Source organism: Anopheles gambiae, chromosome 2, assembly GCF_943734735.2.
Source record: "Anopheles gambiae chromosome 2, idAnoGambNW_F1_1, whole genome shotgun sequence".
In the NCBI taxonomy this organism is placed as follows: Eukaryota; Metazoa; Arthropoda; class Insecta; order Diptera; family Culicidae; genus Anopheles; species Anopheles gambiae.
The window spans coordinates 63,796,854-63,824,278 of NC_064601.1; the positions used below are offsets into that span (position 1 = coordinate 63,796,854).

The 27,425-nt window shown below is 44.1% G+C and overlaps 1 protein-coding gene across 1 annotated transcript; it reads right to left on the bottom strand.

The window, feature by feature from the left end:
* Positions 1-3,370: 3,370 nt before the first annotated feature.
* Positions 3,371-8,301, bottom strand: LOC133392205 (uncharacterized). Its single transcript, XM_061651743.1, has 2 exons — positions 6,883-8,301; positions 3,371-6,808 (listed from the first exon to the last, which is right to left on the bottom strand). The coding sequence occupies exons 1-2, from the start codon at positions 8,047-8,049 to the stop codon at positions 6,803-6,805; spliced, it is 1,173 nt and encodes a 390-aa protein (XP_061507727.1). The 5' UTR covers positions 8,050-8,301; the 3' UTR covers positions 3,371-6,802.
* Between the last annotated feature and the right edge of the window lie 19,124 nt (positions 8,302-27,425).

Below are 27,425 nucleotides of genomic sequence, written 5' to 3' on the forward strand. Positions count from 1 at the left end.
CGAGGGTTGCTGACCCCGGCTTGCGCTCGCTATCGCGCATTCCTCTCGTGAAGGTGCGGCAGCTACCCGCATCGCACCCGCTGTTGCTGATTTGCTTCCTGCTGGGGTCGAAGGTGAATGACCTAGGCGCTCACCGCCATCACGTTGAACCGTCGCGGTCTTCCCGACGCGTTTCGTGTCATGCAGCCAGACCTCCGTCTTCTCCACATAATCACTTACTCGGCTGTTGCGATCGGATATCTCCTCCTCCAAATCCAGTTCCAACAATTCGAGCTCTAGCTCCTGTCGAGTTTTCTCGAGTTCGAGTTATTTCTTGCGGATCTCTAGCCGCTTTCTCCTTACTTCCAGGTCGCGGGGTAATACCGCGGGCTGCGAGGCTGATTCGTCCTTCCAGACAGTATTTTCCCCGGCACTTTCGCGCCTTTCCGGGGAGTTCCGGGGCGTTTCCTCCGTATGCTGCTGCTGTGACTCAATCACCTCACAGCTTGCGTCCTGATTTGCTCCTGCGTCCATTTTCCGCAACGACGGGTTTCCACAGTTTGCCAAAAAAAAAAGGTCACTCGCGAGTTCGTGCTGCTCTCCACGGTGAGACTTACACAAGATTGTACCGCGCGTGTAACGTATAAAATTTTGACAATCGCGAGTTCGTGTCACGACACTTATTTAAACCGCACAGTGTTCGCTTAACTTAATAACGACTAGATTTTAAGAGTGTCTAAAGTGCGGATTTTGCGTAACACTAATGTAAAGATTTACATACGCTGGTGCGTTTAAACGAATCACAGAGTGAAAAATGTCCGTACAGTGCATTAATTTTGTGAAATGTTGCGAAAAAGATACTCAAAAGAAAGTTTCGTAGATATTTCTTAGTGGCGAAAAATCACAAAATTAGTTTTTATTCTCCGAGTAACTGACGCGAAAAGAGGCCGGGAGTCCGTCCTCCGGCCCTTTTATCCTCTCACCACCTCCCGCCATCGCGGTTCAATCGCGATGGAGTTTTCTCCTGTCGAGCAGTGGAACTCTACAACAGTGTCCTCTCTACCTTTGTGGTGTTCCCCAGAACCATAACAAACGCTGTTGTCACAACAATTGGGTAGGGACAGGATTCGGTATTTGAGCTTGTGATGGACAGCTATACCTATTCCTCCATGTGTGTCTCGATCGAGCCTTATGAAACTGTGGTTTGGTAGGTTGAAACTTTGGTGAGATCGTAGATGAGTTTCACTGATGGCGATAATGTCTATTGCTTCCTTTTGAAGGAAGTTTATGAACTCCAGTTTTTTGGAAAAAATGGAGTGTGCATTCCAAGTGGCAGCTTTAATAGCCATGAGGAAGCTCATCCATTATCTGTCGGACCAGCATAGTGACTTGCTGGTCGCGAGGGAGATCTTTCATCTCGCTATGAAAGCGGTTCCACAGTCGAGTGATGGAAGTGAACAGCGCCATGTCTGGAGAAAACTCCTCTAGCGCAAGCTGGGCTCTCAAACGCTCAAGTTTATCCTGAACCGGTTGTTTGGATGAGGATGGAGCTGGTGTTTTCTGCACTTCCATTGCCTTCTTCTGCACTTCCATTGCCTTCTTCGGGGTATTGGCAACAGCTTGTTGCTGATTTTGCTGTGGTTGTTGATGCTGCCGTGATTGCGCCTGACAGTATTCTGTTGGCAGCTGTTGTTCTTGAGGCTGGACCTGTGTTTGCTGACTGGGTTGTGGTTGCAGATTTGATGCAAGCTTTTCTATTATTTTCTGCTGTTGCATGATTTGCTGCTGCATCCTGTTCATCTGCTGTTGCATGTGTTCAAGCTGCTGTTGCAACGGATGATAATGGAGTTGTGTAAGCGACTGCCGCTGTTGTTGTGTCTCGTGTTGTTGACTTAGTGATGTCTGTGGTACCTGTGAAGGTTGTTCCTGTTGCAAGCTAGTTGATGGCAACTTTTGTTGTGGTATCCAGGTATGGTATTTTGAGGTGGAATCCAGCTGAGTCTGGAATTCCAGGCGGATTCAGCGGGTGGTGGTGCTAGATTATAGCGCGTTGCTGCCTTTTGATGGTATTTCACGTCACGCTTTTCTAGGAAGTCACGACGAGCTAGGCAGTTATGGTTCAAGGGACTGTGGTTGCCCTCACAATTGGCACATCGCCTATTGTTTTCCAGCTCAACAAAGCACTGTTTAGCATGATGTTCTCCTCCACACTTCATACAGTGTGTTTTCATAGAGCAATGATTTTGCCCATGACCGAAGCGAAAGCAGTTTTTACACTGTGTCACTTCATCACGTACCGGGAAGTATCTTTCCCAGCGAACGTTAACCGATTGGATTCGTTTAACTTTTTGTAGCTGTTCAAGTGTGGTTTGGCCTTTATTGAAAGCGACCACGAAATTTTTGAACGAAGCTTTGGCGGCCACATTGCTTTCCATCAAACGGATTGAACTTGGTCGTGGAAGTTCAGTTGTCACTAGCCATTTCTCCACTGCTTCTGGGGTACCGAAACACAATCCCTTCAATATCACCTGGAAAGGTTTTTCTCCAGGAAAATCGTGCGAGTAAAACTCGCGTTTTAGTTGGTTCAAACGACCAACCACGGCTTCAAAACCATCGCGCGTATTGCACGAGATTTTTGTGTAGTTTCCCTTCAGGAAGTTGAAACTGGCTTCAAGTTTGCCCGTGTTTGCGAGAGCGTTAAACTCTGCAAATTCCTCTTCGAGGAGATCCTTTACGATTAAAGGAGGAATTCTCTCCTTCTTCATCGCATTCGCAGATGCTGTCACCGGTGTGACGTCATTACTTGCACCAGAACCATCACTTGGTGGAACCACTACCAATTTCGGCGAAGCTTTCTTCTTCGTAACATTTCCCTGAATATACGCACACTCCGCAGGGCGTTTGCGATCACGGCCAAAAGCCGGATCTATTGACATCGGTGATTCCTCCAACGCGCCGCACTCACGTACACACACACGCACAAAACGCTTCACTGATCAATTGAGCAAACGAACAATCGCGCGAGATCTACACGACCACTCACAACCGCAGCTAGAGAGCGTCTTGATGTTTTATTCCAAATCCATCTCCTTTTATAGACATTTTATTGGTCGCGTTCTTATCACTGTCTCACTCTTGTTTCCCTCTGTTTCTTTCTACTTTGCCTGTGGTACATTTTACTGCGGTACGTTTGTACAGCGGCACATCCTAGCAAAAATTCAACCTAACATATATATATATATATATATATATATATATATATATATATATATATATATATATATATATATATATATATATATATATATATATATATATATATATATATATATATATATGTGTAATCTTTCTTAATTTCGGAAGAATTAACTGAAGGCTGAAGAATTGCGTGTTTTCTGTTTTAGCGCTCAATCACGAATGACATCTCTATTTGACAGTATTGCCTGAGATACTTAAACCTAGGTGTGATCGCACAAACAAGATGTACATATAGAAAAGGTGTATGTGTAAGGATGTCAAGGTGTATGTGTGAGGTATATACAAATTCGAATTTCTAATTTCTACAGCTCGGCCATCCTGACGAGAAATTGACCTCAATTTTTACTGCATATGTATAGCCCTACCCTTAATCTTAAGTGTAGCTTTATGAACATATTCCGATCAAGCTCCCCCCAGAGGCACTATCCATCTTCTCAACTTGTCCGACTCCAACACTCCATCATATGGTATTTGCGTCATTTGTATTCCATCGATATCACGTATAACATATCTGTCATTAGGTAAACGTTTGTGGATAACGTATGGACCTTTATATCTGGCAATGAGTTTTTTGTTTGAATTTGGTGTGTTATCTACATTTTTAATTACAACAAACTCTCCTTCATTGAATACGGGAGCAGGGCGATGGTGTTTAGCATGTTGTTTCTCATTATTTTGTTGTGATTTTAAAATATTGAATGATGCTTCTGCACGTATAGTTTCTAAATCTGAAAATGCTTTGTTTTTGTCTTCTAAATATTCGGTCAATATATCTACTGAAGGGCCTCGTTGGTTAACACCAAACAATAGCATAGAAGGGGAAAAACGAGTGGACGAATGAATGGTATTATTAAGAGCGTATTCTGTAGATAGCAAATGGGTCACCCAATCTACATGGTCGGTCTGATTTGATAATTTGCTCAATATGGGACGAATAATGCGATTGACCCTTTCCACTTGACCATTAGCTTGTGGTGATCCTGTGGCATTCAACACATGGCTAATTCCGCGAGAAGAAAGGAAATTGGAAAATGCGGCTGAAGTAAAGCATGTACCTCGATCGCTAATTATTCTTTTAGGTCGACTGTAGTAAGAGAAATATTGTTTTAGAGCATTGCACACCTCTTTTGTACTAGTGGAAGTTGTTGGATACAATTTAACGAATTTCGTAAATGCGTCTATTACTACCAATAAGTATTTTTTCTTTAAAGATGATGTAGGTAGCGGTCCAAAATGGTCAATGTGCAAGGTATCAAATGGGTAAGGTTCTTTTTGGATGCTATGAAGGTTCCGATTATTTACTCTAGATGGAGCAGAGTGAATAATGCACTTCAAGCAGTTATTTATAAAGTTTATTATCCGTGTTTTTCTGTTAGGAAACCAATAATTCTGATCTATTTGGTTGCAACATTTTTCGGCTCCCAAATGACCTATTTGTTCGTGTATTGATCGTATCAGATTATTAACCATTTCTGTTGGCACGTATAATTTTAGCCTATTAGAAGGTGATCGTTTGAATACAATACCGTCTTGTAATTGGTAACCTTCGACATCCGTCGTCTCTAACTCTTTTTTCAGAGTTTGGATAAGCGGATCCCTAGCCTGAGCTACACGTATTTGGAAGTCAATATCAACATCATCGAAGGCAGCCAAATGTTCCAGTCGGCTTAATGCGTCTACATGACTCATTGCTAATCCAGGGCGATGTTGAATAATGTAATTATAATTCTCCAGGAACAGTGACCAACGTGCTATCTTTGCGGACGAATTTCTATTTTTAAGCGTTTCTACCAGAGAATTACAATCAGTCACTATCTTTATTGGAATGCCGTGTACATAGGTATGGAAACGTTTGAGCGCATATATAACGGCCAATGTTTCAAGCTCGTAGCTGTGCAATTTAGCTTCATCAGCCGAAGTGGTTTTGGAAAAATACGAAATAGGGTGATATCTACCATCATCCTGTTTTTGCAAAAGCACAGAACCAAAAGCTATCGAACTTGCGTCACAGTGAAGTTCAGTTTCGCGTTTAGGGTCGTATATGGCAAGCACCGGAGCTACTATCAATTTATCTCGGAGTGTTTCAAATGCTTTTTTACACTCATCATCAAAAATAAATGGAACATTGTTTTTCAAAAGATTAGTAAGTGGTTTTGCAATACTAGAGAAATGTGGAACAAACCTCCGGAAAAACGAAAAAAGACCTAAACATTGTTGTACCTGTTTTGTGTTCTGAGGAACAGGATAGTTTTTGATAATTTTTACATGATTATCGCTAGGACATATACCTGAATGATTGGCCTTGTATCCTAAGTAATCCAATTCATCGTAAGCAAACTTACATTTATCAAGCCGTAGCTCCAACCCATTATTTCGTAGAGTATGCAAAACTTCACTAACTATTTCAAGATGTTCTTTAAAGTCTTGAGAAGCTATGAGAATGTCGTCAATGTATACAACCAGCTTTTCATTCTCGATGAATTTCCGCAAAATTGTATTAATGAAACGCTGAAATTCAGCTGGCGCGTTTTTTAATCCGAAGGGCATACGCGTGTACTCGTACTGGCCGTCTGGAGTAACAAACGCTGTGAATTTAATTGAATCCTCGTCCATTGCCACTTGATGAAAACCACTCTTTAGGTCTAGTAACGTAAAGAATTTTTTATTGCCCAAGTGTTCTAGGCACGTCTCTATGAGTGGAAGCGGGTAGTTGTCGCGGATTGTTACTTTATTAAGAGGTCGGTAGTCGACACACTTACGAATTTCGCCATTTTTCTTCCTAACGAGTACCAGTGCGGAAGCATAAGGAGAGTTACTGGGTCTTATTATATTTTTCTCTAATAAATCCTTCACAATGACTTTTACTTTATTCCTTTCATCGAAAGAAAGTCGTCTAGGCTTTGTGAAAATAGGAGTATCATGAGTTAAGCTAATTCGCATTTTATGAGCAGATGGTATTATATGTTTATCCGGAAAATTAATGTAATTATTGGACACTATTGATCTTAAAGCAATGCCTTGTTCTTTAGAAAGATGTTCTCCAACATTTATAGTGCTAGCCTCATCGCTAATATTTATAGAACACATTTCAGAAAAAGTTGTGTCATATTGTTGTTTATGTTCAGATTTGTCTGATATCGAAATGAATTTTGAAGAAATATTGGGATCGGACAATTTCGAATCTTTGCATACCTCTGGTAAGGGAGCCTGGATCGAACTACGTAAAAGACCCAACGTTTGGAGCTTATGGTAAAAACCCGGTTTTTTTAAGTTCAGAATTTTATCTTTATTTAAATTCATCAGCATAAGTTTGCTGTAATGTTTACGGAATTGAGCGAGTGTGATGTTAAATTCTGATAACAAATCTCTCCCTACTATCATGGATAGGGACATGTAGCTTTTTGGTAAAATATAGAAATTGTGAATGAATGTTTGATTACGAAAACTAAGTTTTAGCTGTACTGTTCCAAGAGTTTGTAAATTCACATTTCCTATTCCTCGAAATCCACTTGGTTGGGGAGCGCTTAGTTTTGTAACCGGAACAATGGCTTCATTTATGAAGCTTTTAGAGCTACCGGAATCAAAAAGAGATGTTATAATTAACCCTGGGCTCCAAACATTGTTTCTCTTAAAAGCTACACTTACCTCCTGATAGGCCTCAAGTTGAACGAAGTTTCCATTTTCCCCAGAATCTAGATGCGCTGTTTCATTGTCGTTGCCCTGTACCGCAGCAACCGTTAGTTGACGTCTATCTGGGACAGGACAGTTGCGAATGACATGTGATGTGCTACCACATCGGAAACAGGAACCCGGAGCTCGGCGAGGTTGTGTGCATTGCGATGAATGATGTCCATGATTCGAGCAGTTATAACATCGAAGAGGTTCTGTCGTCGTTTGTCTTGGTGGAATCGGTCTCGGGGAAATGGTGTTGATGTGAGATGGGCTGCGGCGTTCTGGGTTTTTGCGCAACAGAAGATGGGATTCATATCGCTTAATGTTGTCAATCAGGTCGTAAATATCGCGGTAATCCTTGGTCACAAGGCTATCATAGAGAGGGTCACGAGAAAGTCCTCTGATGACATAAGTTATGATAGCCTCCTCACTCACGTGGCCTGACATTCCCAGCGCATTTACTCGGTATACATAGCTTGTGTACGACTCAGAAATTTTCTTGTAGACCGATGCTAATTGGCTATGAATAACGGCTTCGTTACAGCGATCAGGAAAAGCCTTTTTAATTGTGTCAGCGAATTCGTCGAATGTCTTCAAAGTGTTACGGAAGCCATTGTACCATTCGCTTGCTGCTCCAGTCAACCGACTGCCTGCATATAAAAGCATCGTGCGATCCTGCCATCCATATAATTCGCTATTGTAGCGAATCGTATTGATCCACTTATTGATACCGAGGCCGTCAGAAAATTCCGGTATCAAATGTTTCAACTCCTCGGGATGAACCAATCGACCATCCGTAAACGTCTGCCGCTGTTCCATTTCCATAATTTTTGCTCGTAGCGCCATTAATTCCAATTGATGAGAAGTTGCGTCGAATGAAGCACCTTGCGTCGAAGATGTCGGAGCAGCTTTGTCTTTCATCAAGATGGCGGCTGCTGCAACGTGGTTTCCATTGTTCGTCACTTCGTCTTCATCTGCACACACTCTTTGAGGAATGAAATTCTGGGTTGATTGTTCCTCCATTTTGTTTTTCGGTACACTTTGCTCGTACAACATGCGTAGTTGTGGTAAAGTTGCTTTCGGAGGCACTTCGATGTTAGCAACTTCCAAAGCACAAAGAAGTTCCTCTTTTGTAAGCATTTTTCGGCACAAACGGTTTATCCCACTTCTGAATTGTAATCTTTCTTAATTTCGGAAGAATTAACTGAAGGCTGAAGAATTGCGTGTTTTCTGTTTTAGCGCTCAATCACGAATGACATCTCTATTTGACAGTATTGCCTGAGATACTTAAACCTAGGTGTGATCGCACAAACAAGATGTACATATAGAAAAGGTGTATGTGTAAGGATGTCAAGGTGTATGTGTGAGGTATATACAAATTCGAATTTCTAATTTCTACATATGTTAGGTTGAATTTTTGCTAGGATGTGCCGCTGTACAAACGTACCGCAGTAAAATGTACCACAGGCAAAGTAGAAAGAAACAGAGGGAAACAAGAGTGAGACAGTGATAAGAACGCGACCAATAAAATGTCTATAAAAGGAGATGGATTTGGAATAAAACATCAAGACGCTCTCTAGCTGCGGTTGTGAGTGGTCGTGTAGATCTCGCGCGATTGTTCGTTTGCTCAATTGATCAGTGAAGCGTTTTGTGCGTGTGTGTGTACGTGAGTGCGGCGCGTTGGAGGAATCACCGATGTCAATAGATCCGGCTTTTGGCCGTGATCGCAAACGCCCTGCGGAGTGTGCGTATATTCAGGGAAATGTTACGAAGAAGAAAGCTTCGCCGAAATTGGTAGTGGTTCCACCAAGTGATGGTTCTGGTGCAAGTAATGACGTCACACCGGTGACAGCATCTGCGAATGCGATGAAGAAGGAGAGAATTCCTCCTTTAATCGTAAAGGATCTCCTCGAAGAGGAATTTGCAGAGTTTAACGCTCTCGCAAACACGGGCAAACTTGAAGCCAGTTTCAACTTCCTGAAGGGAAACTACACGAAAATCTCGTGCAATACGCGCGATGGTTTTGAAGCCGTGGTTGGTCGTTTGAACCAACTAAAACGCGAGTTTTACTCGCACGATTTTCCTGGAGAAAAACCTTTCCAGGTGATATTGAAGGGATTGTGTTTCGGTACCCCAGAAGCAGTGGAGAAATGGCTAGTGACAACTGAACTTCCACGACCAAGTTCAATCCGTTTGATGGAAAGCAATGTGGCCGCCAAAGCTTCGTTCAAAAATTTCGTGGTCGCTTTCAATAAAGGCCAAACCACACTTGAACAGCTACAAAAAGTTAAACGAATCCAATCGGTTAACGTTCGCTGGGAAAGATACTTCCCGGTACGTGATGAAGTGACACAGTGTAAAAACTGCTTTCGCTTCGGTCATGGGCAAAATCATTGCTCTATGAAAACACGCTGTATGAAGTGTGGAGGAGAACATCATGCTAAACAGTGCTTTGTTGAGCTGGAAAACAATAGGCGATGTGCCAATTGTGAGGGCAACCACAGTCCCTTGAACCATAACTGCCTAGCTCGTCGTGACTTCCTAGAAAAGCGTGACGGGAAATACCATCAAAAGGCAGCAACGCGCTATAATCTAGCACCACCACCCGCTGAATCCGCCTGGAATTCCAGACTCAGCTGGATTCCACCTCAAAATACCATACCTGGATACCACAACAAAAGTTGCCATCAACTAGCTTGCAACAGGAACAACCTTCACAGGTACCACAGACATCACTAAGTCAACAACACGAGACACAACAACAGCGGCAGTCGCTTACACAACTCCATTATCATCCGTTGCAACAGCAGCTTGAACACATGCAACAGCAGATGAACAGGATGCAGCAGCAAATCATGCAACAGCAGAAAATAATAGAAAAGCTTGCATCAAATCTGCAACCACAACCCAGTCAGCAAACACAGGTCCAGCCTCAAGAACAACAGCTGCCAACAGAATACTGTCAGGCGCAATCACGGCAGCATCAACAACCACAGCAAAATCAGCAACAAGCTGTTGCCAATACCTCGAAGAAGGCAATGGAAGTGCAGAAGAAGGCAATGGAAGTGCAGAAAACACCAGCTCCATCCTCATCCAAACAACCGGTTCAGGATAAACTTGAGCGTTTGAGAGCCCAGCTTGCGCTAGAGGAGTTTTCTCCAGACATGGCGCTGTTCACTTCCATCACTCGACTGTGGAACCGCTTTCATAGCGAGATGAAAGATCTCCCTCGCGACCAGCAAGTCACTATGCTGGTCCGACAGATAATGGATGAGCTTCCTCATGGCTATTAAAGCTGCCACTTGGAATGCACACTCCATTTTTTCCAAAAAACTGGAGTTCATAAACTTCCTTCAAAAGGAAGCAATAGACATTATCGCCATCAGTGAAACTCATCTACGATCTCACCAAAGTTTCAACCTACCAAACCACAGTTTCATAAGGCTCGATCGAGACACACATGGAGGAATAGGTATAGCTGTCCATCACAAGCTCAAATACCGAATCCTGTCCCTACCCAATTGTTGTGACAACAGCGTTTGTTATGGTTCTGGGGAACACCACAAAGGTAGAGAGGACACTGTTGTAGAGTTCCACTGCTCGACAGGAGAAAACTCCATCGCGATTGAACCGCGATGGCGGGAGGTGGTGAGAGGATAAAAGGGCCGGAGGACGGACTCCCGGCCTCTTTTCGCGTCAGTTACTCGGAGAATAAAAACTAATTTTGTGATTTTTCGCCACTAAGAAATATCTACGAAACTTTCTTTTGAGTATCTTTTTCGCAACATTTCACAAAATTAATGCACTGTACGGACATTTTTCACTCAGTGATTCGTTTAAACGCACCAGCGTATGTAAATCTTTACATTAGTGTTACGCAAAATCCGCACTTTAGACACTCTTAAAATCTAGTCGTTATTAAGTTAAGCGAACACTGTGCGGTTTAAATAAGTGTCGTGACACGAACTCGCGATTGTCAAAATTTTATACGTTACACGCGCGGTACAATCTTGTGTAAGTCTCACCGTGGAGAGCAGCACGAACTCGCGAGTGACCTTTTTTTTTGGCAAACTGTGGAAACCCGTCGTTGCGGAAAATGGACGCAGGAGCAAATCAGGACGCAAGCTGTGAGGTGATTGAGTCACAGCAGCAGCATACGGAGGAAACGCCCCGGAACTCCCCGGAAAGGCGCGAAAGTGCCGGGGAAAATACTGTCTGGAAGGACGAATCAGCCTCGCAGCCCGCGGTATTACCCCGCGACCTGGAAGTAAGGAGAAAGCGGCTAGAGATCCGCAAGAAATAACTCGAACTCGAGAAAACTCGACAGGAGCTAGAGCTCGAATTGTTGGAACTGGATTTGGAGGAGGAGATATCCGATCGCAACAGCCGAGTAAGTGATTATGTGGAGAAGACGGAGGTCTGGCTGCATGACACGAAACGCGTCGGGAAGACCGCGACGGTTCAACGTGATGGCGGTGAGCGCCTAGGTCATTCACCTTCGACCCCAGCAGGAAGCAAATCAGCAACAGCGGGTGCGATGCGGGTAGCTGCCGCACCTTCACGAGAGGAATGCGCGATAGCGAGCGCAAGCCGGGGTCAGCAACCCTCGACCCCAACGACGAACAGCACCCCTCCGGACTACGACCGGACCTTGGCGATAGACCAAGCCGCCGCCATGGAACGCGAATACGCGCAATGGAGGCGTGCGGTGGAAGTCAGCATCACGGAACACCGGGCCAAACAACTCAGCCAGGCTAACAAGTCAGGGGCAATGGCCGCAGCGGCGGCGCCCTACACTAGTTCGACGATGACACCGACAAGAACGCCGACCCCAAAATCGCAAGGTGCATCCGTGGGACTACCATTGACATCCAGTCAAAAGGCGGCGCGTGAAAACACTCCCAAAGAGCTGCCGGTATTTTCAGGGACGGTGGAACAGTGGCCCTTGTTCATCACCGCCTTTGAGCGATCCACGGCCGCGTGCGGGTTTACGGATGATGAAAATCTGATTCGACTCCAACAGGCGCTACGTGGACCTGCTTTAGAGTCCGTGGATCACGTGCTTCTACTCCCGGATGGTCTAAAGGAAGTCTTAGACATTTTGCGGACAGAGTATGGTCGTCCCGACTTGATAGTGGACAACCTCGTTGATAAGGTGAGAAGGTTACCACCAGTCAGAGCCGAAAGGCTCGATACCTTGGCGAACTTTGGCAAGGCAGTACGCAAGTTGTGCGCCACAATAAAGGCGTCCGGTTTAGAGGATTATAATTGCAACGTTGCATTGCTAAAGGAGTTAGTTGCAAAATTACCAGCCGAGAGACGCCTGGAATGGGCACGCTATAAGGTGAAGTTAGCGAGGAAGACCATAGAAGAATTCGGCAAGTGGTTTACCGAAATTGCGGTGGCCGCGAGTACCGAGGTTAACCCGTTCGATAAACATACGCAACACACCGAAACGACGCGATCACAACCGGCGCGCCGACCACACACTAACCACCACCACCTAAACGTGCACCGTACCACTACATGCGCGCTTTGCCACGATTCATGTCGCACACTCGTAGATTGTGCAAGGTTTCAGGAGCTAACGATCCAGGAACGTCGAGCTTACATTAACGAGCATCGTCGGAGCCATATATGTCTCGGAACACACCTAGGCCCGTGTTTCGTCCGATCTCCTTGCGGCATGGACGGATGCCAGGCGAAACACCACCAACTGCTTCACGTAGAATGTGACACTACACAACGCAGCGGCAGCACACAACACGCACTGAACACTCACGTAAGCACTAAACCGAACTCACTCTTTCGTTACATACCTATCACGATATACGGCGGGAAGAAGGATGTCAACACTTACGCCTTCTTGGACGAAGGCTCTTCGGCGACGTTTATTGATCGAAGGTTGATCGATGAACTTGGTATTGAGGGCATTCCACATCCATTGTGCCTGAAATGGACTGGTGACACTACACGCGAGGAGGCCAATTCGTTAATGGTGTCGCTGCGGATATCAGGCGTCTACAGGGGAGCTCCAACATACGATCTTCAAAAGGTGCACACGGTGAACGAGTTATCACTTCCAGCACAAACGCTACCGCTCGAGGAACTGGCCAAGAAATATTCACACTTAAGGGGCCTGCCGATAGCTTCTTATGCTGGAGTGAAGCCACGAATCCTGATCGGTATGGACAATATCCACCTGGGAAAACCGTCACGATGCGCTGAAGGGAGCTTCGACGAACCAATCGCTGCAAAGACGAGAATTGAATGGACTGTGTTTGGTCCATGTGCTACACCGACAACCGTAAGTAGAACCACGTACAATAACTTCCACTTATGTATCTGTAATGAGAATGGGGGGGAAAGCATTAACACAGCGTTGAAGGAATATTTTTCGTTGGATTCTATGGGAATCAATACTCCCCGTAAACTGCTTTCCAAGGAAGAGGAGAGAGCAATTACTATGCTCAGTTCCGATACACGGTTACTACACGGTCGATACGAAACAGGATTGTTGTGGAAGTACGACAACGTACGCCTCCCCTGTAATCGAGAAATGGCTCTCCGTCGTCATGCGTGCCTGAAAAGAAGGATGAGCAAGGATCCAGTGTTAGAGACTGCCATAAATGCCAAAATGCGAGAGTATATCGAGAAGGGATACATTCGGCTGATGCCGGAACGAGAACTAGCAGAGAGAAGGGAAAGGGACTGGTATTTGCCAATTTTCCCCGTCTACAATCCGAACAAGCCCGGTAAACTTAGGATGGTGTTCGACGCTGCGGCGCAGGTACACGGAGCAAGCTTGAACACATTTTTGCTAACTGGTCCAGATCAGCTAACTAGTTTGGTACAAGTACTGTACAGATTTCGCGAGTTTCGCACTGCCGTGACGGGCGACATCCGTGAGATGTTTTTCCAGGTGCGCATGAAGCCTATCGATCAACGAAGCCAGCTGATCTTTTGGGACGACGGTAATAAATCGGACGGAGGTCCTAGCGTTTACGCCGTGTCAGTTATGACTTTTGGGGCCGCTTGCTCACCATCCAGCGCTCAATTCGTTAAAAACCTCAACGCGGAGAGGTTTGCCCAGCGATTCCCACGCGCAGTAGAGTGCATCAAACACGAGCACTATGTGGATGATAAGTTGGCGAGCGTAGAAACAGTTGAAGAGGCTGTCACACTGGCAGAAAACGTACGCTTTATACACGCGCAGGGCGGATTCGAAATCCGAAATTGGCTATCCAACTCTAAGGAAGTTGTACAAAAGATGTGTTGGGGAGCTAATGACGAATTATCCATCGACATGAGTCGCGACAAAGGAACCGAAAAGGTTTTGGGTATGTGGTGGAATACCTCGGACGATACGTTTACGTTCCGAATAACTCCACGCATAGATAAGAAGCTGCTAACATTAGAAAGACTACCATCAAAGCGTGAAGTTTTGAGCACGCTGATGATGATCTACGACCCTTTGGGGCTCATTGGCCACTTTCTGATGTTCCTTAAGATTCTACTACAGGACTTATGGAGATCCGGTACGACTTGGGATAGCCCTGTCGATGGCGAATCCGGGAAAAAATGGAAGAAGTGGGTCGGACTACTACCCGAACTAGAGAAAATCGTCATCAGACGGTGTTACAGAGGTATTACATCAGTCAATACAACAAACGTGCAGTTGCATGTTTTCAGTGACGCGAGTCAATATGGAATGGCTGTAGTGGTGTACTTACGGTACGAGGAAAACGGCGTCGTAGAATGTGCGATTGTAGGTTCCAAGACAAGGGTTGCTCCACTGAAGCTACTATCTATACCACGGTTAGAACTCCAAGCGGCAGTGATAGGAGCCCGGTTCGCAGATCACATAATGAAAGCGCATCGCCTGAAAATAACAAAAAGGATTTTTTGGACGGATTCGCGCAACGTTGTGAGCTGGATCCGCTCCGACCATAGACGATATAGTGCCTTTGTCGCATTTCGAGTGAGCGAATTAGTGGAAACAACGAACGTGGATGAATGGCGCTGGCTCTCCACCAAGGTTAACGTTGCCGACGACGGAACCAAATGGCAAGGGAATCCAGACTTGTGTTCATCCAGCAGGTGGTTCCGCGGTCCTGAGTTCCTCTGGGAGTCGGAAGATAAGTGGCCGGTTAATCCTGTCGACCCAGGTGAAACCTTGGAAGAATTTCGCCACAGTTTAATGCATCAAGTTGCAGATACCACCGTAGTTGACTTCACGCGATTCTCGCGGTGGAAAAGATTATTGAGGACGGTGGGTTACGTTCATCGTTTCATCGGGAACATGCGAAGGCATGTTCAACAGTTAGCGAAGATCAATGGTCCATTGACGCAGCAGGAATTGTTGGATTCCGAGCAGTCGCTGCTCATCTGGACTCAGGCCGATGGATTTTCATCGGACATTAAGCGGCTCAAGAGCGATGCGCAGCAAAATCATCCGTGGAAGAAGCCGATCGCTCGCGACAGCGTGTTGTATAAATTATCACCTATGATAGACAAAAAGGGGATATTAAGGTTGTGTGGGCGGTTAACTGAACGTTCCTTTGTAGAAGCATCATTGGAAAAACCGGCCATCTTACCGAGACGACATCACGTGACCGACTTAATCATCGGGGACTTCCATGAACGGTACTGCCATCGGAGCCACAGAACGGTGATAAACCAACTGCGTACACGTTACTACGTACCAAAGCTGCTGATGGAATTTAACCGGGTTCGACGTGGCTGTCAGCACTGCAAGGTGAAGAATGCTTTACCAAACCCGCCGTTAATGGGCAACATTCCTCGCCAGAGATTAGCCGTATCTCAAAGGGCTTTCACACATACAGGACTGGACTATTTCGGACCGATACCTGTGGTAGTGGGTCGACGCTCGGAAAAGCGCTGGGGAGCGCTGTTCACCTGTCTCACGACTCGTGCGATACATATCGAACTGGCCCATTCGCTAACTACTGCTTCTTGTATCCTAGCAATCCGTCGATTCATCGCTAGAAGAGGTTCACCGCGAGAAATTGTTAGTGACAGGGGCACTAACTTCATTGGTGCCGCACGAGAGCTCAACGATGCCCTGAAGGAAGTAGATGGGGTTGCACTGCAGTCGAGATTCAGCTCACCCGAGCTGAAGTGGAGTTTCAACCCGCCGGCCGCACCGCACTTTGGTGGATGTTGGGAGCGCCTGGTGCAATCAGTGAAAAAGATTTTATGTAATTTTAATTTACCACGTTTACCAACAGATGAAATACTACTAACCACGATGACGGAGATTGAGATGATGGTAAACTCCCGGCCGCTGACCTACATACCGCTCGATGATGACTTGGACTTTCCCATAACCCCGAACCACCTACTGCTAAGCAGCTCGGACGGAAGAAAAACTACGGCGTTCTTCGATGACTCCCCGGCATCGATTAAATCGTCTTGGAGCGACACACAAAGGAATGCGGACCTTTTCTGGAAGAGGTGGATCGCGGATTATCTTCCTACACTTACCCGCAGATCGAAATGGTTTCATCCGGCACCGCGCATCAAGGTAGATGATGTCGTAGTGATTGTGGACGGAAATTTGCCGAGGAACAGTTGGCCGATGGGGAGAGTTTTAAGCGTAATTTGTGCAAGAGATGGGCAAGTCAGAAGAGCGACAGTGCAGACGGTAAACGGAATTTTAGAACGACCGGCGACAAAAATTGCGGTTCTAGATGTAGGCGAAAAGGTTAAGTCGATTGACGAGTCTAAAGAACAACAAGGGAGACCGCATGGGATTAATGACAGCAATGGGGAACAGAGCGAGCAGAAACAAACGTCATAGGAGTGTAGCACCCAGGGGCGCTAAACTGATGGGGAGAATGTTGTGACAACAGCGTTTGTTATGGTTCTGGGGAACACCACAAAGGTAGAGAGGACACTGTTGTAGAGTTCCACTGCTCAACAGGAGAAAACTCCATCGCGATTGAACCGCGATGGCGGGAGGTGGTGAGAGGATAAAAGGGCCGGAGGACGGACTCCCGGCCTCTTTTCGCGTCAGTTACTCGGAGAATAAAAACTAATTTTGTGATTTTTCGCCACTAAGAAATATCTACGAAACTTTCTTTTGAGTATCTTTTTCGCAACACCAATACCCGATTCATCGAAGCGGCTGGAATAGAAGTCTTAACTGGAAGTGGTTCATTTAAGTTGTTTGCTGTTTACTGTCCCAAACAAGCAGCATACTCGAACGGCACTGCCAACTTGCTCAGGCAAGACCTGACGACCCTTGTCAGAACAAGAGGAGATTTCCTGATCGCAGGAGACCTGAATGCGAAACATCAATCTTGCGGTAACCAGCGTTGCAACAAGAATGGGCAGATACTGTTCGAAGCAATGCAATCGGGCTCCTTCACAGTAGTGCACCCAAGACAGCACACATTCTTCAATGGTAGAAGTTCGTCCTTAATTGACTTCTTCCTTACCAACATGCAAGAGAAGATCAACGAGCCCATCGCAACAACTGCTCTGACATCGGATCACCTGCCGGTTGTCGTGACCATCAGTGACAACATACATGAGACGTGGCGTAGAAGGAAGAACTTCCGCGAAACTGACTGGCGTTTGTTTGACGCTACTCTGAACGAGAATCTGACCCCGGATGTCCCCCTGAACTCTTCAGATGATATCGATGCTGCGTTGAGAGGGCTTAACACTGCCATCGAAGAAGCGGTCCACCGTGCAGTTCCAGTTGTTGAGCTTCGGTCTCATTTGCTGAAGCTAGATGCTGACACCATCTGGTTCATCTCCTACAAAAATCTGGTAAGAAAACGATATCAACGATCGAGGGATAGAAGTCTTTACAGAGAATTTCGAAATCTTGCCAAGTTAGTTCAAACCAAGTTAGAGGTTTTCAGAAACCAACAATTCAGAGACAGGCTTCGAGTCATGCCTAAAGCGTCGCACCCCTTCTGGAAGGTGACAAAAATATTAAGATCAAGGCCAAAACCCATTCCTCCTCTTAAAGACAATGATATAGTGCTTTTCACCCCAGAAGAAAAAGTAGAGGGCTTAGCAGAGCAATTCACGTCAGCTCACAGGTTAGCTGAGAACATGGAAAGTTCCTTTGAAGGCATTGTTAGACAATCCATTCTTAATCTAACACAAACAACCATCACCTTGCCAGATGAGGCCAGAATAACATGTAACGAAATCAAAGATCTTATCTCCATCTGCCCAAATTTTAAAGCACCAGGATTTGACCAACAATTCAACATCTTGCATAAGCATTTAAGTGAAAGCGCTCTGCTGCTGGTCACCAACATTTTAAATAAATGTTTAGAACTTTGCTATTTTCCAAAGGACTGGAAGATAGCCAAAGTTGTTGCCATTCCCAAATCGGGAAAAGACCCCTATTTAGTTACAAGCTACAGAGGGATATCACTTCTGAGTGCGCTGAGTAAAATATTCGAGAAAGTGAATTACCGCAGAATGTTAGAGTATTGTGAGGAATCTAACGCTTTAGCTGACGTGCAATTTGGATTCAAGAGAGGTCATTCCACGGCTCATCAGCTACAACGTGTAGTTAATATTGTTAACAACGCCAAGACCAGAGGTATGTCCACAGCGATGGCACTGCTTGACGTTGAAAAAGCGTTTGATAACGTTTGGCATAATGGCCTTGTTTTTAAACTGCTTCGACTACAATTTCCATCCTATCTAGTTAAGTTGATTGCCAGCTACCTTTCTCAGAGAACTTCCAAAGTAGTTATTGGAAATATTGTCTCTTCCACATATTCCAATTGTGCCGGCGTTCCACAGGGAAGTGTGTTGGGTCCACTACTCTACAATTTGTACACTTCAGACTTACCCACACTAAGGAATCATACCTCCCTTTCCCTGTACGCCGATGACACGGCTATTCTATATAGCAGCAAGAACTACAGCTTTCTCCGTGGTGGGCTTCAAAGAGCGCTGGATACCTTTATCGGGTATCTAAACGATTGGAAAATCAGGGTGAATCCAAGTAAAACCCAAACAATAGTGTTTACTTACTAGCGAAACATGCCAGATGACGTATTGCGGCGTAGAATAGATCCGATACAAATATCGAATGTAGAAATACCCTGGTGCTCGGTCGTGAGTTATCTTGGTGTGATCATTGACCGATGGCTTCGATTTAAATCCCACATCGACCATATAAGCAACAAAACACTAAGTTACTTGAAGAGTCTCTATCCTTTACTCAAGGGTCCGGGACTTTCATTAGGCAACAAGAAATTGGTTTATCAACAAATCATAAAACCGGCCTTATTATATGGTTCACATATTTGGAAAACATGTTCAGCATTTGAGCTGAAGCGTGTACAAATAATACAAAATAAGTTTTTGAAAATCATTCATGGTCTTCCGATGCAATACCACACCATCCAGCTGCATCAGTTAGCCGAAATACCTTACATTAAAGAACAAATAGAGGTAGATTATACAAGACTAAGAACTACCTCTCTGGCATCCAGCATGGCCAACATAAATGGCTTATTCAATTAAACGTTTTTCCTAGGTTAATGTAAACACCATGTGCATATGTAAATAATTGAGATAAAAACCATAGAATTAAGATTAGATCTAGGTTCGCAAGGAAGTTCAAATTAGGTTTAATTTAGTAGTATGCGTATGATATGGGACTATAATTTCCTAAACAATGAGAGCTGGGCTCTGCAGTTATATAATCCATGCGTTAGGATTCAGAAGAAAGACAAATTCGTTTAGGCTCCATTTCAATTGGATTTCTAACATCCAGTTATTGTTTTCAACATGCAAGCAGCAGGAAATCAAAACAATGTAGAATCTATTCTCTACGACACCATATGTATTCAATCTTTTGTATGAAATAAAAGAAGTTGCTAATTTTTCTTAAAAAAAAAAAAAAAAGGGAATAAAACATCAGAATTGTTTTGGCTGCAAGAGGAACAAGTGTCTGTGTTGAGCGTTTTTTACTTTTCGATTCTTTACATTTGGTGTCAGAAGTGGGATAACGCAATTTTGCTATGGATTTCCCGGCGAGCATCGAAGAGTTGATGGAGCAATTTACCCGTGTCGGCTTGGTAAAAAGGTGTGAGGCCTTAGGGCTAGACACAAGCGGTTCGAAGGAGGAATTAGCTGGCAGAATAGTGGAGCACAGTGAAAGTGGAAATCAGGCCACCACGAGGGTGGGTGATTATTTGGATGCGGTAGAAGGGTCAAGCACGTCGTCACAAGAGAGCGTAGATCGTGAGGCCCGGGGCGTGTCCATTCACTTCAAAGATGTACAGGATTATTTGCCTACATTCTCCGGAAAGGAAGACGTATGCGCATGGGTGATCGAGTTTGAGACAAGAAGCAAACTGTTAAAATGGCATGATCTTCACAAGCTCATTTACGCAAAACGAGTTCTCCAGGGCGCAGCCAAGGCTTTTGTTAGAAGCATTCCGGAAGTATCGTCGTGGATCGATTTGAAGCACGCGCTTGTGGAAGAATTCGAGGAGAAAGTGTCCAGTGCAACGGTACACGAATCACTTCGCCGTAGAAAAAAGAAGTAGGATGAATCATGTTCAGAATATATCTACGCTATGTGCGAAATCGGGAAAAGGGACATGTCGATGAACAATCCCTTTGTGAGTACATAGTACAAGGAATAGACGATGATCCAATGAACAAAACCTGTTTGATCGCTGCAAAAACGATTAAACAACTGAAAAGCCAAATGCGAACTTATGAGAAATTGGCAGAGCAAATTCGCGAGCAACGATCTAAACGTCAAATTCCTGCTAAGAACCCTGACAGTAATAAAACAAAATATGCACCTCCAGCCAGTATGAAATGCCGTAGCTGCGGTAAAACGGGACATATCGTCAAAGATTGCCCAAACAAAGCAGCTGGGCCAGTTTGTTTTGCGTGTGGCAAGCCAGGGCACCGAGCCAGGGAGTGCAGCGAAAGACCCAATTTTTCGGGGAACGCAAATTTGATCAGCAGCGACAAAGGAGGAATGATCAGGATGAAGATCGGTGGAAAAGAATTTAACACTTTGTTCGACACGGGTAGCCAGTTTAACCTTTTGTCCGAGGTAGCACAAAACACAGTAAGTTGCTTGACCGTCACACCAACAACAATGTGTTTCAACGGGTTCGGTGGAAAACGAACCGCAGCATTGGGCAAAGTTGAAACTAACGTGACAATCGATCAACACATTCATCAGAGAATACAATTCTATATGGTGCCCGCCAGCAGCATGGGATACGACGCAGTCATTGGGCGAGACGCATTGAAAGACATGGAAGCAACGGTAACACAACAGGGTATAAAAGTACGCCCCAGTAAGAATAACGCGGAAGAGAGTGAGTGTATTAGTGAAGTGTTGTTGTGCGAGCCGGATAAAATAACTGTGCCACCCAAGTTTCGTGAAACAATTGCGAGTATTGTGAGTGAATATGAAGAAGCACGTTGTGAAGGTAAGATTGTTCAAAGTCCAGTGAAGTTAACAATAGTACCGAACGAGCGCATTGTTCCTTTTCGACACACGCCAGGGCGTTTGGCGTACCCTGAAGAAAAAGCGGTTGACGATCAGGTAGAAGAATGGTTAACAAAAGGAATTGTGCGACCGTCGACGTCCGATTTTGCCAGTCGCGTAGTGGTGGTAAAAAAAAGGACGACAGCAATCGCGTGTGCGTGGATTTTAGGAAACTAAACGCGATGATATTAAAAAATGGGTTTCCAATCCCGGTGATCGACGAAGTGTTGCAGAAGCTCCAGAATGCAAAGTGGTTTTCAGTGATGGACTTGGAAAACGGGTTTTTCCATGTTCCGATCGAGGAGGCGAGCAAAAAATACACCGCGTTTGTAACGAAAAAGGGTTTTTACGAGTTTAATCGAGCGCCTTTTGGGTTGGGCAACTCGCCTGCAGTTTTTATGCGTTTTGTAAACCATGTGTTTCTAAATCTTATCAACGAAAGAGTGTTAGAAATCTATATGGACGATTTGATCGTGTACGCAGAATCGGAGGAAAAATGTTTGTTAAAAACGAAACGAGTGCTTTTAACGGCAGCGGCGCACGGGCTAGCGGTGAACTGGAAAAAGTTTAAGTTTATGCAGTCGTCAGTGTTTTTCTTAGGACACTACGTTGAAAACGGTACCATTTCGCCAAGTCCGGAAAAGATCAGTGCGGTGACCAAGTTTAGCGTGCCAAGAAACGTGAAAGCTGTGCAGGCATTTCTTGGGTTGACCGGGTTCTTCAGGAAGTTCGTGAAAAATTACGCGCAGATTGCTCGACCTCTTACCAATCTGTTGCGTAACGATGCGGTGTTCGTGATGGGTCACGAAGAGATGCACGCTTTTAATCTGCTGAAGGAGATTTTGGCGAGTGAACCGGTGTTGCGGCTATAAGAGAGGAAAGCGGAGACGGAAGTGCATACAGACGTGTCGAAGGAAGGGTATGGTGCGGTGTTACCCAGCGTTTTCACGGAAAGCTGCACCCGGTAGCGTTTTGGAGTAAGAAGACGGCGGATGCGGAAGCGAAAAAGCATAGCTACGTTTTGGAAGCGAAAGCGGTTTACTTAGCAGTGAAAAAGTTTCGTCATTATTTGTTGGGGATGCGATTTAAGTTAGTGACTGATTGTATTGCATTTAAGCAAACGTTTCAAAAATCGGAAGTGCCTCGGGAAGTGTTGTCGTGGGTAGTATATTTACAAGACTTTACTTTTGATACAGAACATCGGCCAGGAACCAGATTGAAACATGTAGATTGTTTAAGTCGTTATCCTGTGCGTGTAATGATAGTGAACGACGATGTAACAGCGAAAATAGATGAAGCGCAAAAGAAAGATGAAACTTTCAAAGCTATACGAGAGATACTTGCTAGCAGGTCCTACGAATCTTATAAACTAAAAGACGGATTAGTTTTTAAAACTATTGACGGTATTGATTTATTAGTTATACCTAAAGTGATGGAAAAGGAAATAATTAGTATTGAGCATAATAATGGACATTTCGCCACTCAGAAAACTGTTCATGGGTTGAAGCAAAAGTAGTGGATACCTCATTTGGAACAAAAATTGAAGCAAGTAATTGATAACTGCGTACGGTGCATTATGTACAATAAAAAGTTAGGGAATAAAGAAGGATATTTGCATCCCATTGAGAAAGGAGATAGACCTTTGCAAACATTGCATGTAGATCAAGTCGGACCCATGGATGCAACAGGAAAATAATACAAATATATTCTCACAGTGGTGGACGGATTTTCAAAATTTGAATGGCTGTACCCCACTAAAACAACTAATGCCCAGGAAACGATTAGGAAGCTAGAAAATTGGACAGCGATTTTTGGAAGTCCAGAACGTATAGTGAGTGATAGAGGAGCAGCCTTTACTTCACTAGTTTTTGCTGATTTTATAAAAGAAAATGGAATAGAACATGTAGTGTGTACCACAGGTGTGTCAAGGGGAAACGGTCAAGCAGAAAGAGTAAACCGAATAGTAATAGCAGCTTTAGCAAAAATTTCTGCGGAAGATTTGACAAAATGGTTCAAATGGGTTGACCAAGTCCAGCAAGCTTTGAATTCTCACTTTAATGCATCAACTAAGAAAACACCTTTTAAGATCATGTTTGGAATGAGACATATTGTAACAGGGGAATTGGTGAAACTAATACAGGAAGAAATGTACGAAAGATTTGAGGAAGAACGACAGGAAATAAGATTAGAAGCAAAAGAAGCAATCGGAAGGGCTCAGTTAGAGTATAAAAAGCAGTACGATAAAAAACGAAAGCCAGAGCCAGGGTATAGTGTAGGCGATCTAGTAGCGATAAAACGAACACAGTTTGTGGCAGGCAAAAAATTGGCAAGCGAATTTATAGGGCCATATGAAACTACACAGGTGAATATATATATATATATATATATATATATATATATATATATATATATATATATATATATATATATATATATATATATGTATATATATATTCACCTGTGTAGTTTCATATGGCCCTATAAATTCGCTTGCCAATTTTTTGCCTGCCACAAACTGTGTTCGTTTTATCGCTACTAGATCGCCTACACTATACCCTGGCTCTGGCTTTCGTTTTTTATCGTACTGCTTTTTATACTCTAACTGAGCCCTTCCGATTGCTTCTTTTGCTTCTAATCTTATTTCCTGTCGTTCTTCCTCAAATCTTTCGTACATTTCTTCCTGTATTAGTTTCACCAATTCCCCTGTTACAATATGTCTCATTCCAAACATGATCTTAAAAGGTGTTTTCTTAGTTGATGCATTAAAGTGAGAATTCAAAGCTTGCTGGACTTGGTCAACCCATTTGAACCATTTTGTCAAATCTTCCGCAGAAATTTTTGCTAAAGCTGCTATTACTATTCGGTTTACTCTTTCTGCTTGACCGTTTCCCCTTGACACAAACTGTGTTCGTTTTATCGCTACTAGATCGCCTATACTATACCCTGGCTCTGGCTTTCGTTTTTTATCGTACTGCTTTTTATACTCTAACTGAGCCCTTCCGATTGCTTCTTTTGCTTCTAATCTTATTTCCTGTCGTTCTTCCTCAAATCTTTCGTACATTTCTTCCTGTATTAGTTTCACCAATTCCCCTGTTACAATATGTCTCATTCCAAACATGATCTTAAAAGGTGTTTTCTTAGTTGATGCATTAAAGTGAGAATTCAAAGCTTGCTGGACTTGGTCAACCCATTTGAACCATTTTGTCAAATCTTCCGCAGAAATTTTTGCTAAAGCTGCTATTACTATTCGGTTTACTCTTTCTGCTTGACCGTTTCCCCTTGACACACCTGTGGTACACACTACATGTTCTATTCCATTTTCTTTTATAAAATCAGCAAAAACTAGTGAAGTAAAGGCTGCTCCTCTATCACTCACTATACGTTCTGGACTTCCAAAAATCGCTGTCCAATTTTCTAGCTTCCTAATCGTTTCCTGGGCATTAGTTGTTTTAGTGGGGTACAGCCATTCAAATTTTGAAAATCCGTCCACCACTGTGAGAATATATTTGTATTATTTTCCTGTTGCATCCATGGGTCCGACTTGATCTACATGCAATGTTTGCAAAGGTCTATCTCCTTTCTCAATGGGATGCAAATATCCTTCTTTATTCCCTAACTTTTTATTGTACATAATGCACCGTACGCAGTTATCAATTACTTGCTTCAATTTTTGTTCCAAATGAGGTATCCACTACTTTTGCTTCAACCCATGAACAGTTTTCTGAGTGGCGAAATGTCCATTATTATGCTCAATACTAATTATTTCCTTTTCCATCACTTTAGGTATAACTAATAAATCAATACCGTCAATAGTTTTAAAAACTAATCCGTCTTTTAGTTTATAAGATTCGTAGGACCTGCTAGCAAGTATCTCTCGTATAGCTTTGAAAGTTTCATCTTTCTTTTGCGCTTCATCTATTTTCGCTGTTACATCGTCGTTCACTATCATTACACGCACAGGATAACGACTTAAACAATCTACATGTTTCAATCTGGTTCCTGGCCGATGTTCTGTATCAAAAGTAAAGTCTTGTAAATATACTACCCACGACAACACTTCCCGAGGCACTTCCGATTTTTGAAACGTTTGCTTAAATGCAATACAATCAGTCACTAACTTAAATCGCATCCCCAACAAATAATGACGAAACTTTTTCACTGCTAAGTAAACCGCTTTCGCTTCCAAAACGTAGCTATGCTTTTTCGCTTCCGCATCCGCCGTCTTCTTACTCCAAAACGCTACCGGGTGCAGCTTTCCGTGAAAACGCTGGGTAACACCGCACCATACCCTTCCTTCGACACGTCTGTATGCACTTCCGTCTCCGCTTTCCTCTCTTATAGCCGCAACACCGGTTCACTCGCCAAAATCTCCTTCAGCAGATTAAAAGCGTGCATCTCTTCGTGACCCATCACGAACACCGCATCGTTACGCAACAGATTGGTAAGAGGTCGAGCAATCTGCGCGTAATTTTTCACGAACTTCCTGAAGAACCCGGTCAACCCAAGAAATACCTGCACAGCTTTCACGTTTCTTGGCACGCTAAACTTGGTCACCGCACTGATCTTTTCCGGACTTGGCGAAATGGTACCGTTTTCAACGTAGTGTCCTAAGAAAAACACTGACGACTGCATAAACTTAAACTTTTTCCAGTTCACCGCTAGCCCGTGCGCCGCTGCCGTTAAAAGCACTCGTTTCGTTTTTAACAAACATTTTTCCTCCGATTCTGCGTACACGATCAAATCGTCCATATAGATTTCTAACACTCTTTCGTTGATAAGATTTAGAAACACATGGTTTACAAAACGCATAAAAACTGCAGGCGAGTTGCCCAACCCAAAAGGCGCTCGATTAAACTCGTAAAAACCCTTTTTCGTTACAAACGCGGTGTATTTTTTGCTCGCCTCCTCGATCGGAACATGGAAAAACCCGTTTTCCAAGTCCATCACTGAAAACCACTTTGCATTCTGGAGCTTCTGCAACACTTCGTCGATCACCGGGATTGGAAACCCATTTTTTAATATCATCGCGTTTAGTTTCCTAAAATCCACGCACACGCGATTGCTGTCGTCCTTTTTTTTACCACCACTACGCGACTGGCAAAATCGGACGTCGACGGTCGCACAATTCCTTTTGTTAACCATTCTTCTACCTGATCGTCAACCGCTTTTTCTTCAGGGTACGCCAAACGCCCTGGCGTGTGTCGAAAAGGAACAATGCGCTCGTTCGGTACTATTGTTAACTTCACTGGACTTTGAACAATCTTACCTTCACAACGTGCTTCTTCATATTCACTCACAATACTCGCAATTGTTTCACGAAACTTGGGTGGCACAGTTATTTTATCCGGCTCGCACAACAACACTTCACTAATACACTCACTCTCTTCCGCGTTATTCTTACTGGGGCGTACTTTTATACCCTGTTGTGTTACCGTTGCTTCCATGTCTTTCAATGCGTCTCGCCCAATGACTGCGTCGTATCCCATGCTGCTGGCGGGCACCATATAGAATTGTATTCTCTGATGAATGTGTTGATCGATTGTCACGTTAGTTTCAACTTTGCCCAATGCTGCGGTTCGTTTTCCACCGAACCCGTTGAAACACATTGTTGTTGGTGTGACGGTCAAGCAACTTACTGTGTTTTGTGCTACCTCGGACAAAAGGTTAAACTGGCTACCCGTGTCGAACAAAGTGTTAAATTCTTTTCCACCGATCTTCATCCTGATCATTCCTCCTTTGTCGCTGCTGATCAAATTTGCGTTCCCCGAAAAATTGGGTCTTTCGCTGCACTCCCTGGCTCGGTGCCCTGGCTTGCCACACGCAAAACAAACTGGCCCGGCTGCTTTGTTTGGGCAATCTTTGACGATATGTCCCGTTTTACCGCAGCTACGGCATTTCATACTGGCTGGAGGTGCATATTTTGTTTTATTACTGTCAGGGTTCTTAGCAGGAATTTGACGTTTAGATCGTTGCTCGCGAATTTGCTCTG

Bases quoted from the DNA above. Each gene is read 5' to 3' on its own strand.
- LOC133392205 (XM_061651743.1), bottom strand. From the start codon at position 8,049: ATGCTTACAAAAGAGGAACTTCTTTGTGCTTTGGAAGTTGCTAACATC.